The 14012-nt window shown below is 51.1% G+C and overlaps 1 protein-coding gene across 1 annotated transcript in view; it reads left to right on the top strand.

Annotated features, from left to right (window-relative positions):
* Hdac4 (histone deacetylase 4) overlaps nt 1-14012 on the top strand; it is a 254151-nt gene that overhangs the window by 146641 nt on the left and 93498 nt on the right. The window contains exon 5 of the mRNA XM_026379669.2: nt 6949-7099. Within this exon, the coding sequence (XP_026235454.2) occupies nt 6949-7099 (151 nt within the window). The remainder of the gene's footprint in view (nt 1-6948; nt 7100-14012) is intronic.

The raw sequence follows: 14012 nt of genomic DNA, 5'->3' as shown, positions 1-14012 counted from the left end.
CCAAGGTCCTTGGCTCAGGGAATCTAGGGAAGGATTTAGCAGCACAATCTATGTGGGGCTTCTCTTGAGCCAAAGGATGAGGGGGGCATGGAGGGGCAAAGGGAATGGGGAGCCAGGGACGATTTCAGGGGCAACCCTGCTAAGTTGTATGTAGACATTCAGTGCATGGAGGCTTAATCCAGGCAGAGGCCTGGGAACCCTCAGCCAGGAATCCTACCTTAGGCCTGTCCCCCCGGCCCTAGAAGGCCCCCTCTCGCAGCCCCAGCACCCACACGGAGCAGCTCAGGCCCAGCACCTCCTGCCCACACTGAGTGGCAGTGGCACAGCAGGATCTTCCTAGTGCCTGGCCCTGGACGGCTCCACATCTGTCCAGTTCACTGTGGGCATCTCAGTGGCACCTGCTTAGCACCAGACCATCCTCCCGGCAGGGTATTGTAGTGTTCTCCATTATTCCCTCAGAATTGACACCCTCGCTGCGTGTTAGACTGCAGTGGGGGGGGACCCGCCCTCTAGTCCTGGGTGCGGCCTGTGGTACTCATTCTCTACTGCCTGTCCCAGGTGGCACCCCAGGCCCTCACCTGATGAGCAGTGGGACCCATCTGTCCCCTCCTGATAGCTGGTGCCTGGGACCTCTTGCTGTGTCAGTCCCCAGTTGGAAGAGTTGTACTGGTCCATCTTGCACTCGGGACTCTGACGGCCTCTCCTGCCAGGGCCGAGGGCACTGGTGGCCACTCTGGCACCACCCTGGCTCCTTGGTTGCTGCCAGGCGCTCGTGGCCCATGAGAGCGCCTCCGATGTCATGCCTCATGAGTGTCCTTGCCTTGCACGCCACCTGCTGCATGAGGCTGTGTGCAGATGAGCAGCAGGAAGGCCGTGGTGGCCATGGGGGCAGCCGAGGGGCCTGGAGGAGAAGGGCAGGACCTGTGCGACAGACGGTGCTGAGCTGAAAAGCTGGAAGGAGAAGCTTGGAGCTGAGGCTCGGCAGGCAAGGCCAGAGGACCTGGCCCTCGGGACAGCCGGCTGCCCTGCTGCCAGGCCCCACGCCCCTGCAGTGCTCCCCCTGTTCTTCCCTCACCCTCACCCTCTGCCCTGCCTGGCCCAGAGCCTCGGCACCAGGCATCTGCCCTGCGGCAGGCCTTGTCGTGAACTCTAATGCTGAATGGCACTCCTGCTTATCTGTGTGACCCCCGAGTGTCCAGTTTCGGTGGGAACAGCAAGTAAGCGATGTGGGGTGCTGGTCACTGCTGGCTGCTGGGTGGGCAGATGGGAGTGTTTCCAGAGCTCGGGCACAAGGTGCCATTTCCACTGGAGTCATTAATCCAGAGACTGCAGGGGAAATGGTTCCATAAAGAACAACATTTTAGTCCCAAATGCTCCATGAAAATCCACTGTGGCCAAATGGCACATATTTCCTGGGTCAGTACCAACCTGTGCCTAGGGATGATTCTTATTTATTTCCTTGTTCTGTAACTGGGCTGCCCCAAGCTCACCTCAGAAGATAAGTGAGGGGGGGCTGAGAACCTCCGTGGTGTCTCCCAGGACGGCTGCAGCGCTGCAGGTTCAGTGGCCTCCATGCTTGAAATGCCAGTCCACTTCTGGGTGGAAGTGGAGTCACGTCCTCGCTGACTGAGCTGCACCCAGGGATCCCCTGCACTCTTTAAGAACGCACTTGACGTCTGCTTTCTCCTCAGCATTATCTTTCTAAAGTGATGCAGCGAAGTCGGTAGTAAGAACAGCCATTAGCTTGGATTCCTCTGGGATAGCAAGCCTGGGACCTGTACAGGATTGCCAGGCTGGGGGACAGGTGGGATATGAACCAGGACAGGGCTGCTGTTGGTACAGGCCCAGGTTGGACCTGGCTGCCCTCTCCTCTGGATGGTGATTATGTGGATCAAGAGGGCACAGAAGACCTCATGCATTTACTTATCTTGGGTGTCAATCAGAGACACTGGGTCATATGGACAGTAGGGGCTGAAGGTATCCCCTGCCCTGCCCTGGCCAGCCTGTACCTAGTAGCTTTGAACCCTGGGGCAGCAGCTCCTGTACTCTCTTCACCTGTCACTAGTCTGGGGCCGTCCTACCAGCAAATCAGAGAAGGTAAGCAGGAGAGGTGGAAGAGCCCTTCACTCTTGACTCCATGCATGCTGAACAGCAGGCAGAAAGAGGTGTGCAGATGTGTGAGGTGGCACTGAGAGGAGAGGTCCAGGGGTCAGTCCTGAGGGGCTGGCAAGTTGGGATGGTGTGTAGAGAACATGCCTGGTGCCTGCCTAGTGGTTAAGTGCACCAGAGCACTGCTGTTGGCCAGCTTATGTGAGCAGATGAGAAAACACTCAAAGTTGAGTTTGGTTTGATTTTAAGTCTGAGCTTTTAATTGTATAGCTAAACTAGAATATAGATGATTTTTCATGTTTTCTTATTTTTCACAGTTGCTACCATGTACAATTAGAAAAGCATGTTTATAATCACAAAACTCCACAGTTACTATTGGGGTCTCTGTGAGCATGGCTGCAGACCGTCCTTGGCCTCTTACAGCTGGCTGTGGCCCTTGGAACAGCCTGGCATATTTGGCTGCAGGACCTGCCCCACACACCCACCCACAGTTGGAGGTGTGCCTTCCTGTGGTGCTTGCCCCAGGGAGTACGTGGCCATTGGAGACCCTGGAGCTCGGCTTCCCTGAATTGTCATGGCCTCCACATTCAGTTCTTTGAAGAACCCAGACAGGAGTGTTCGGGTTCAAGCAGCACTGTGGGCAGTCCTTATCATAACTGAGTGTGATACTCTGTCAAGCACATGGTGCTTTCATTGAACTGAACTTGACTGGTAATCAATCACTGAGACTCATGGGAGTTTGAGTGGTGCTGAGTGCCATAGCCGAGTTGGAATGATGCATGGCATTTTTGCCAGAAGGAGTGGTTGAGAGGTGAAGCCAGCAAGCCATTGAGATGATGATGGTTATGTTAAGCTGTGTATTCAATTGTATATTAGACCCTTGCTGTCCCCTCAGCCTGCTACTTTGGAGTTCTCCCGGGGATTCCCGGAGAGTTCCCATTGGTTGGGGAAGTGCGGGAGGAGGGATTTCCGGAGGAGGGATTTCTGGTTGGTGTGGTGTGTCCCAGGAGAAGGCGTTCACCGGAGTTGGGAAATAAAGTTTGTTCCTGCTTCAGTGGCTCCTGATTTGTGCCCAGCCAGACTGCAGCAGAACACCTGAGGGTAAGTGATAAGGTAAATTGCTTGCCCCTGAGGGAAGGCGAAGGAATGGGTGACCATTTCAAAAAACAATGTGTTCTTGTTTGGATTCCTTTTGTTTTTGTTTCAAGCTGCCTATCCCTAGAACTTTCTCAGGCAAACTGGGAAAAATGGTTGGCTCAAGGGTTGAAGTTGTTCCGGCCCTGAGGAAGTAATAGAGATAGACCACGAATATATATTTCAAAAAAATAGGAAAATTGATACAACGAATTTTTGTTCCGTTTTTGTTTTGTTTTGCTTCAGTTTTGTTTTGAGGTATCTGTTTGAGTTGCGTTATCCTTGTAGCAGAAATATGGGGTCAGAAATTAGCAAAAAACAAACCCAAAGAATGTTAAGTAAATTGTCAGAGGAAGGAGGCATCTCAGTAAAATCAAGAGCAGTCAGGGCATACGTTGATACAATACAAATGTAGCCCATGGCTTTTTAAGGAGTTGTTGTTGAATATATCACAATGGGAACTTTCCTGGAATCCTGGGAGAACTCCAAAGTAGCAGGCTGAGGCGGACAGCAGGGGTGCACAGGGGGTGTGGGTGGATGATCAGAACTGTGCCACCTGGTAAAAGCCACTCTAGAGCTCCGGGAAGCCCTCCGGGTTGTACCTCTGTGTGGTGAGGCGTGCGGTGGAATCCCCGACCCTGGTGGATGGCTTTACCCAGCACACAGCACAGGCCCAGGTGGACTCTGCGTCTGCACCTGCGCAGGTGTTTGTTCTGACGAAGTACTATACCTGGGCGTGTGGTCAGTAAGAGCATGATCCCCGTGAGGCCGCAGCTGTGGTGTCTCTTAGAGTGAAACTGTAAGAAGGGCCATGTTTTGTCCCCCTTCTCATTTACTGTTTGGTCACAATACTATAATTTGGATTTCCTACTAAAAGGTCAGGAGATCCCACTGTCTTGGAATCGCCGGCAGCATTCCGGAGCTGCCTTCAGGCTCTCCAGGCTCGCCAACTCAGGGCAGCAGCAGCCCACCTGATCAGAATTGGCTGTGCACTGCTGGCAACACCTCGTGCCCATCAGGACCCAGTTTGGGGACTGGAAATCTGCTGGGCTTGGTTCCTGCACCCCATCCAACTGTGCTGTGTCTCTCTGGTGTCCACTCGACAGCCTCGTCTTGGTCTTGGGTGACATTGAGTGTCTGTGAGACGTCCTCCTTCAGCGACATCTTTCAGGAGGGAATCTCCCCTGGCAAGAGGCAGCTTACGCAGCCTGCAGGTGTCTCTGCACCCCTCACCCGCCCTCCCCAGCAGCCTGCAGAGGTGGAGAAGGGAGGTGCTAAACCTTGGGGAGCAGGCAGAGCCAGGCCTGTGGCCAGGCAGCACAGCCTGGCTCCTCCTGCCCCTGTGCTGCTGGGTGGTCCTTGGAAGTCACCGAAGGACGTGGACCAATGTTTGCTTATTTCTGTCCCACTGTCCCCAGAAGGCCATTTAAGTGAGTGGTCTAGAAGGTGAGTTTTTTCTGTGGGGAAGGCTCTAGTGTGCACACAGTGCCGGTGACCTCAGCTGGCATGGAGCAGGGCTGGCTCCTCTGGGTGAGCTGCTGCTGGGTGGGCGTGAGCCCCTTGGCCTTGTGTGGCCCGACCAGCTTCGGGACGCAGCATTCTCACAGGAAGGGCACGCCTCATAAGTAGCGGGTCTCCCCAGTTGGCACTGTGTGCTGAGCCTCTCCCTGCCAGCTCTCCGGCTCTAGCTTGGGGCCTATCTGCCCCACACTTCAGCTATTCTGTCCGCATGCTCCCAAAAAAAAACCGCTGTCGGCTAACAGGGAGCAGACTTGGCCTACTCTCTCAGAAGAACGCTGGCAGGCCCCCTTGGGTAGGGACTGCAGGGCCTTGCTAGTACCAAATGCCAGCCTGCTCACGGTGCCCCATAGATCCTGCCCTGTGTGATCACCGCTGTGACTGGACAGTTCTGGCTGGGGCCCAAGGTCCCACTGAAGAGGGGCTCTGGCGTCAGGCCACTTCCTTAGCCATGTGGACAGCACAGATGGAGAGGCCAGTCTTCAGGACAGCCCAGGGAGTCCAGGTGAAAGTGTCAATATTGAGGACCAGGGCGGGCTTTGGTCCCAAGCTGCCTGTGGAAGGCGTTGTGGCCCAGGGGTCTTCTGGGGCCTCCCTTAAGCTGGACTGGCAGGGGCAGGCTTCCAGCACACTCTCTCTGCACCAGGCCTGTGTCAGTTGGTGGTTATTTAGCTTGTTCATTATTATTGCCAACTCCTTTGGTTTTGCTGAAAAGTCATTTTTCTGGCCCCTACCTATGTGCCTGGGCTGTAGGCTTTGTCTGGGGGATGGAAGGATGAAAATGTTCACCTCATAGACGACACAACTGCTGTCCCTATTCCTTGGCATTGTTGACATGGCGTGACTTGGATTTCCAGACCCAGACATGCTGGTAAGTGACATATGGAATTCGAACAGCAGAACCCCTGAGCAGCACTGCAGTCTGTCCAGTGCCCCGTGCAGCGTGGGAGCTGCTGGGGCCACCTCACTCGCCGTCAGTCTTGAGCAGGGCAGGGCTCAGGCCTCAGGCCTGGCCTTCTTCACACCCTGAACCCTCCCGGGAACACAGGCTCAGCCTGCAGAGTGCCTGGGGCCAGCTCTGACTGGACTGCCTTTGGGCACTCTCCTCAGGGTGGAGGGTCCTCAGGGTGACCCTCTGGAGCTGGCTGGGCAGGTGCAGCGCGGTGCAGTGCTCGAAGATTGGCCTGGCCCCTGTTCTATGGCATCACTCGGCAAGATTTGGGAGATATTTCTGCATATACCATCTCCTGCCTGTGGGTCCTGCCAGAGGTCACTGTGAGGGGCAGCATCCACCCAGAAGGGCAGCCGTATCCGCGTGCACAGCACCCGCACGTGTGTGCATGTCTCATACTTGCACACAGCCGAATGGCTGCTCCCTGCACACCCCACTTCTCCCTCCCTTACTCCACCATCTGAGCTAAACAGTCTCCACAGGAGGCTGGAGCCCCACTCTGGACCCACCTGCTGGGCCAAGACCCTCACACACTTTGTCTCTCCGTGCCTCAGTTTCTCCCTAAGGTCACCGTGAAGACTTGGTTCTGGAGGTAGAGTGCTCTGAAGGGCCCTGCCAATCTTAGTGCCATCACCATGGCCCTTGATGGCTGCAAGGATGGTGATTCGTCCCCATGTTGACATGGGGGTCTCCTCACAGATGCCACAGGCTACACTGTGCCCAGGTGCTGGCTCACCGTCCTGCTACCTCTTCTTCCTCAAGGGGAACATGGCCATCAACACCCCAGGAACATGGCTGCTAGTGCGACAGCGATGGGCAGCCAGCCTCAGGCCAAGGTGGAGGGTCCAGTGGGAGGTGGCGGCGGCCCCTGGGAGTCCACGTGCTGCAGAAGCAGAGAGCTGACCGTGTGGTCTTTTTCTACCTCCCCAATAAGTAAATGGAGGTGGAGTGTGGTTCCTAGTGAGGGCAGACATTTCCCGCTTACTTTTGATGACTTGTGGGATCCCTTGTTCTGCTCACCTGCTTATCATACCCCTGTTAAAGGTGACAGCCGTTTATATGTAGTCACCTGCGTATCAGGAACAGGACAAGGAGCTCCTCCCTTTACCTCTTGTATTTTCATTTCATTTACTTCCTATGAACAATGGGAACTTGTTAAACTTCTACCTAGTAGGTTGGGTGCTCCTGGGTACCGGGGGTCCCCGCGGGCTGACGCCTGTCTCCTTCGCCCACAGCAGCAGCAGGAGATGCTGGCCCTGAAGCACCAGCAGGAGCTCCTGGAGCACCAGCGCAAGCTGGAGAGGCATCGCCAGGAGCAGGAGCTGGAGAAGCAGCACCGCGAGCAGAAGCTGCAGCAGCTCAAGAACAAGGAGAAGGGGAAAGAGAGTGAGTGCCGTGGCGGGGGCGGGCTGCGGGAGGGCGGGGCGCAGCCGCTGGCCCCTTGCTATCAGGGCTGGGTTCCCTGGCAGCAGCTCTGCAGGGGACGTGCCCGAGAAGAGCTGGCGGCTCAGGGTGTCGGTTCTCCTGAATGCTGTTGAAGAGGAGCCTTTTCCTCAGACAACCGGTTCCACCCAGGGAGCGCCTGGGACCCTCTCAGCACCTCCTCCAGCCATCCAGGTGTCGGCCTCGTCACCCCTGGGTTGCAGAATGACTCTGCCAGAGTCTGCCAGACTCTGCTCGGTGCTGCTGCCACCTGTGCTGTGGCTGTCCTCTAGCCTCATCCTGTGACAGGGACATGCAGGTGTGTGCTGCTCCCCAAATTCTGTGCAGCTCACTGAAAATGCACTGTATGGCTCTCCGACACGTGTTTCTCAGCAGACGTATTTTCAACTTAAAAGTTTTTGAAAACTTCACCCTTTAAAACTCTTAATATTGAGCATGTATCAAAGAGTATTTGTAAAGTGCAGGTAAGGTGTAAAAGAGCACAAAGCAGAGTCCACTGGTGGCCACAGGCAGTTGAAGGAGTAGTCATTTGGCTTCCCGTGAAGTCCCCTCTGAGCTTCCCTGTGGCCCGCCATGTGGCCCACCACAGCCTACTGGAGACTGTTGTCACCCCCATGCTTGGTCTCCTCCCAGCGTCCACCACTGCCATGTGCTCCCTGGGCTGGAGTGCAGGCTGTGCGCTGGGGCCGGAGCAGACGTGCTGGGGCTTGCTCTCCCCTCCCGTCCAGTGCCATGCTGTGCAGGGCTGTGCAGCACCATTGACGAGCCTCGCACTGACCCCCTCTTCTCCTGACTCTTCCCACCTGGGGGCTCTAGGCATCTGCTGGTCGCTGGAGTGCTACTGAGGGACCTCAGGGGTCTCTTCTGAGCATCTCCTACAATGGCAGAGTACAGCCACAAAATATTCCTATTGCCTGATTTATAGACTGTCCGTCTGTCTAAAGAGGAGCAAACCAAGAAATAGACACTAAGGGATTTATTGTGAGGACTTGCTCTCTCTGATGTGGGGCCAGCCAGGCAGGTTTGAGAGCCATAGAGCAGGTCTTCAGATGGTCGGGCCTCTAGATGGTCAGGCCTCTGGTGATCAGGACTCTAGCTGGACAGGCCTTTAGATGGACAGGCAGCCAGATGGTCCTGACTTCAGGAAAGGCAGACTGGAGCTCGTGGGCACAGCCGCAGGCTCTGCCCACAGCAGGGTTTTGTCTTTCTGAGGGGCGTCAGTGCTGTGCAAGGCTGACTCACATGACCGCAGGCACAGCCAGCCCCCACTTCAGTCGCGTCTAAGAGGACTTCCTGTGACACCTAGGTTAGCCTTTGATTGGATAACGGGGGTGGCCTAGCCAGTTGACACATTTGAAGACCGTCCCACCAGGTGGGGCTAAGGAGCAATCCAAGGTGCTTGTACCTGCCCTGGGAAGCAGGAAGGCTGGGCACAGGAGGAGCGCTCAGCGGGCGTGGCCTTCCACAGAGGACCCTGAGGATTCCTGGGCAGCCCTTGCCCCAGGCTTACGACAAGCAGTGGCCTTGCTGGACCTGGGCTTCTCATCTGAGGAGAGGAGCCCAGAGGCAGACATTGACCTTTCAAGGTCGAGCAGGCAGAGCAGGGCCCAGGGGAGAGGCCGCGGTCTGTGGTGTTGATGGGGTGCTGGCAGGTTCCACTATGTTGGGGAGGGGGAGCCACCAGCATCTGCAGATCCTGAGACAGTGGAGTTGCTCCATGGTCTGCCTGCAGGGAGCAGCCGTGAGGTCACACGTCCGCGTGGGCAGCTCAGCTTACAGTCCTGCACCTTGAGCCAGTGTGTGGCTTCTGTGGTCACCACAGGACACGCTTGCAATACCAGTGAGGGAGGGGCTGGCCTTGAGCGGCCGCTCTCAGCATCCCTCATCTTCTGGCCCACAGAGGGCCAATGACCGGCAAGGGCTTTTCTCACAGCAAGAGGCACCTGTCCTTGAGGTGCAGTGCGCGTGCTGACAGACCTTGAAAGTCGTGTCTTCAAAGAAGAATGGCAGCCATCCTCACAGATTATCTTAACCGAGTTTTGCACACCACAAAACGCTCTGTGCTAAAGTGAGGTCTGTCTTCTAAAATTGTTTGAAATTTTTTTAAATACAAAAAAGTATACAATCTTTAGTGGTAAGGAGCTTCTGGGAGTGATTTAACAAAACACAGACCTGGGTGACCTCTGCCCAGCCACCCCTAGGGCCACTGCCCCAGCTGGAGCTCCTTTCTTCCCAAAGGCAAGACTTACCTGCTTTTGACATGTATGTGAACGGAATTATGAGCACATAGGATTTTGTTTCTCACTTCTTTACCTCAGAATTAAACTTGTAAAATTAGTTCCCGTTTTGCATTTAGCTTCTTCCGTTTGTCTGCGAATGCACAGTGTAGTGCCCGTTCACAGCCAGCAGGTATTTGGGTCACTTCCCTAACCAGACTGTTACAACAGTGCTCCCATGTGCATTCTTGGAGTAATGGACAGTCCGGAAGTGGAATTGCTGAGCCGTGGGGAGTAGATGACTTTAACATCCACGCACAGTGTATCCATCCACCTCCTGCCTGCTGGACAGCAGAGATGGAGCTGTCCTCTCCAGCACCTGCCGAGGTCAGTCATTTGAATCTCAGCTGTGCAGCAGTACCGGCTGCCTCTGAAGCCGCACTTTCCTCCTTACCAGGAGATACAGTGGTTCTCCTGTGCTTTGGCCAAGGAGATGTCCTCCTGCCTATGACGTGCTCCACCCTGGAGAGCAGGCTTTGTTTAAATGAGTCTCAGGTTCTTTTTATCACCTTTCAAAAAGGTTTCTTGCCCATTTTTTGGTTTTGAAGAGCCGAAATGGTTTAGATGTGAGTTGTCCCCCATGTTAGAAATCTGGGGCGCCTCAAGGAATCAAACACAAGCTCAGAAGTAACTCCATAAGGCAAACTACTTTTAAAGATGGGCGAGCTACCAAGAAAATCCAGCAAGCCAGCAGGCAGTCCCCTGTGGTCATGCCTAATGCCGTTCTGTCCCCTGCTCGGATAGGAGGAACCAGTGCTACAATCTGCACGACTGGCTAATTTTAAGTTTGGGAGGGCAAAGGGAAGGGCTACAGTTAAAATGGCTGTGACTGGATCTTACCTCCCAGTTAAGGCTGAATGCTGTATTCTGAGGCGGGAACACGGAACTTTCTCCTTCTCACTAGTCCCCCTTTTTCTTTCCTACCTTTTGGTCTCATTTTCATGTTTGTCCTTGTGTCCTTTGGCATGGCCATCCATCCTAGACATGTTAACGTTTTGGGGTGGAAGTGACCCTCGGTAATGAGCTCGCCCCTGGTTAGTCGTTGAGATGGCTGTCCTGATGATCGGGAGCACGCGGTGAGGCCCTGCCCAGCTCCGTTGTAGCTGGTCTTCTTTCCAGGTCTTGATTAAAATCAGGTGGCCAGGGTGGAAGTGATGAGTCGCCAACTCCAGAGGGGGAGTCTGAGCAGCAGCTCATAATAATCATACCATAAAAAAAGACAGGTGCTCTTACAAATCGTCACGTGTGGTTGAAGATAAGGAGACCTGCCAGGTGCAGTGGTGCACGCCTGTAATCCCAGCAGCTCAGGAGGCTGAGGCAAGAGGATCTAGAGTTCAAAGCCAGCCTCAGCAAAAGCAAGGTGCTAAGCAACTCAGTGAGATCCCGTCTCTAAATAAAATGCAAAATAGGGCTGGGAATGTGGCTCAGTGGTTGAGTGCCCCTCTGTTCAATCCCTGGTAACCTCCCCCTCCCCCCAAAAAAGGAGTTCTGGGTCTTAAACTACCATGTTGATGATTTCATAGTTACCCCTTTCACTTAACTGGTCAGGGTGATTGCTGGCGTCAGCTAGGTATCCAACCACCCTGTAGGTGACGGTTGTTCTTCACAGCAGGGGTTCTGCAAGACCCTAGCAGGCAGCAGACACAAAGCCTTACCATGATACAAAATGAGGTTAACAAGACCAAAAACATAGTATATGATAGAGTCAAGAAACATAATTTCTATACACTAATATTTATTGAGTATCTGTTTTACCTCCACAAAAACCCGTATCAACTTCATTATATAAAGATCCTTTACAAATTTTACTTTCTTTTAAAACTCTTGTACAACCTTGAATATCTTTTTTGATTTACCCAAACCCTTACTTAATTTTGTATTATATTGTTTGTTTATTTTTGAGATATTCCTTACAACAAAAACATCTCTTTTGATATTAAATGTACTTAATGCTGGTCTACCTTGGAGCCTTCTTGGCATGGAGCAGGGTGACAGGCAGAAGCGCACTCAGGGGAGGCGGGGCTCTCCACCGATTTTATTAAAGTGCTATACTTTTGAAGCTGATCTTTGCCTCTTTCTCTTTTTTTAAATTTATTTTAATTAGGTATATATGACCGCAAGATGCATTTTGATTCTTGTTCACCATTGCCACACGTCTTTCCCCTTCTCTGGTTGTACATGATGTGGTCTTACATGTGCCTAGGGCAATGATGTCCATCTCATTCCACCTTCTTTCCTGCCCCCCCAGGCCTCTGTCTTAACTGTCATTTTACAAAGTTCCCATATGTTGTTTCCCAAATCAATCTGAATGTCAGGTAACATAATACAACACTATGTCTGAAAAATGAATCCAATAGAAAGGCTAAGAGCGCTCCTAACTTAAATCATTCTCAGATTCTTTTTATTACCTTTCAAAAATACATTTAAATGCCCATCCCTGTGTTAAGAGTAACACAAATGTGTGTGTGTGTGTGTGTGTTTATATATATAAAAACAGGGGCTCCTGCTGAGGTATGCTTGGTTGCAGAGGGAGTCTATTGGGCACGGCGTGTGTGTGTGTGTTTTGATAACAGGTTACCTTTGTCCAGTTACAGAATATTAAAGACATAAATAAGTCCCCAGTTAAATTTGCTATTTCTGTGTAAATCTGAAGGAGATTCCCTTTACAGCCCACTTTAGTCTGCAGAACCCCCTGGGGAAAGTGCTCTCCTAGGCTTTTAGAGGTGTACATGTTTAGGGTGCCTGGCAAAGCTGGCTCAATTCATGTTTTATGAATCTGTCCAGAAGAGAATGGATCCCCATTAATGCTTCTCTTTTAAGGGGTGTGTGTGTGTTTTCCTGGGGCAGGTTAACTCCTCCTTAAACAAAGTCTTGGTCATGCAGCCTGGATCATCTTTCTCAGTGTCCCTCTGCCCAAAGGGCCTCACTCACTTTTAACTCTCCCAGGAGAGCGGGCTTTGTCTCCTTTCACTGGGAGGCCTTGGGAAGGAAGTTGCTGCTCCCCAGGTGAGAATGTGCCTGTACATTTACTCCTGCACCACAGGTCCTACCCAGGAAAGGGCTGGACAGCCCGGCTTATACAAAAAACAAACTCTGTCCAGTATTTTGAACATGAAGGGTGCTGTATTTGGCTGAATGCTTTTTCTGTATCTATCAAGATGATCATATGGTTCTTATCTTTAAGTCTGTTGGTGTGATGAATTACACTTACCGATTTCCATATGTTGAACCAACCTTGCATCCCTGGAATGAACACCACTTGATCATGGTGCATGATCTTTTGATATGTTTTTGTATTTGATTTGCCCGAATTTTATTGAGAATTTTTGCATCTATGTTCATTAGAGATATTGGTCTGAAGTTTTCTTTTAAATGTGTCTTTACCTGGTTTTGGATGATATTGGCCTCATAGAATGAGTTTGGAAGTGCTCTTTTTCTATTTCCTGAAATAAATTGGAGAGTAATGGTATTAGTTCTTCTTTAAAGGTCATGTAGAACTCGGCTGTGTAACCATCTGGTCCTGGGCTTTTCTTCTTGGTTGGTGGGCTTCTGATGGCATCTTCTATTTCGTTGCTTGAAATTGATTTCTTTAAATTGTGTATATCATCCTGATTCAATTTGGGCAAATCCCAAGACTCTGGAAATTTGTCGATGCCTTCGATAGTTTTCTATTTAAGTGGAGTACAGTTTTTCAAGTTAACTTCTAATTGTCTTCTGTATTTCTGTGGTGTCTGTTGTGATATTTCCTTTTTCATCACGTGTGTTAGTAATTTGAGTTTCTCCTCCTCTTCATTAGCATGGCTAAGGGTTTGTCAATTTTATTTGTTTTTTCAAAAATAACAGGAACATATCTCAACATTATAAAAGCTATGTATGCTAAACCCCAACATCATTCTAAATGGAGAAAAATTGAAAACATTCCCTCTAAAAACTGGAACAAGACAGGGATGCTCTCTTTCACCACTTCTATTTAACATAGTTCTTGAAAGCTTAGGAGAGTACTTTACCATTTGGGAGCAATTAGACAGATGAAATAAATTAAAGAGATACAGATAGGAAAGAAGAACTCAAATTAGCACTATTTGCTGACGATGTGATTCTATACCTAGAAGACCCAAAAAATTCCACCAGAAAACTTCTACAACTAATAAATGAATTCAGTAAAACAGCAGGATATAAAATCAACTCTAATAAATCCAAAGCATTTCTGTACATCAGTGACAAATCTTCTGAAAGGGAAACGAGGAAAACTATCTCATTTACAATAGCCTCAAAAAAATAAAATAAAATACTTGGGAATCAACTTAACGAAAGAGGTGAAAGGATCTCTACAATGAAAACTACAGAACCCTAAAGAAAGAAATCAAAGAAGACCTTAGAAGATGAAAAGATCTGCCTTCTTCTTGGATAGGCAGAATTAATATTGTCAAAATGACCATACTACCAAATACACTATACAGATTTAATGCAATCACAATCAAGATCCCAATGGCATTCCTCATAGAAATAGAAAAAGCAGTCATGAAATTCATCTGGAAAAATAAGAGACCCAGAATAGTAAAGCAATCCTTAGCAAGGAG

This window comes from Urocitellus parryii, chromosome 1 (genome assembly GCF_045843805.1).
Source record: "Urocitellus parryii isolate mUroPar1 chromosome 1, mUroPar1.hap1, whole genome shotgun sequence".
In the NCBI taxonomy this organism is placed as follows: Eukaryota; Metazoa; Chordata; class Mammalia; order Rodentia; family Sciuridae; genus Urocitellus; species Urocitellus parryii.
This window is presented reverse-complemented; position numbering and strand designations above follow the sequence as displayed.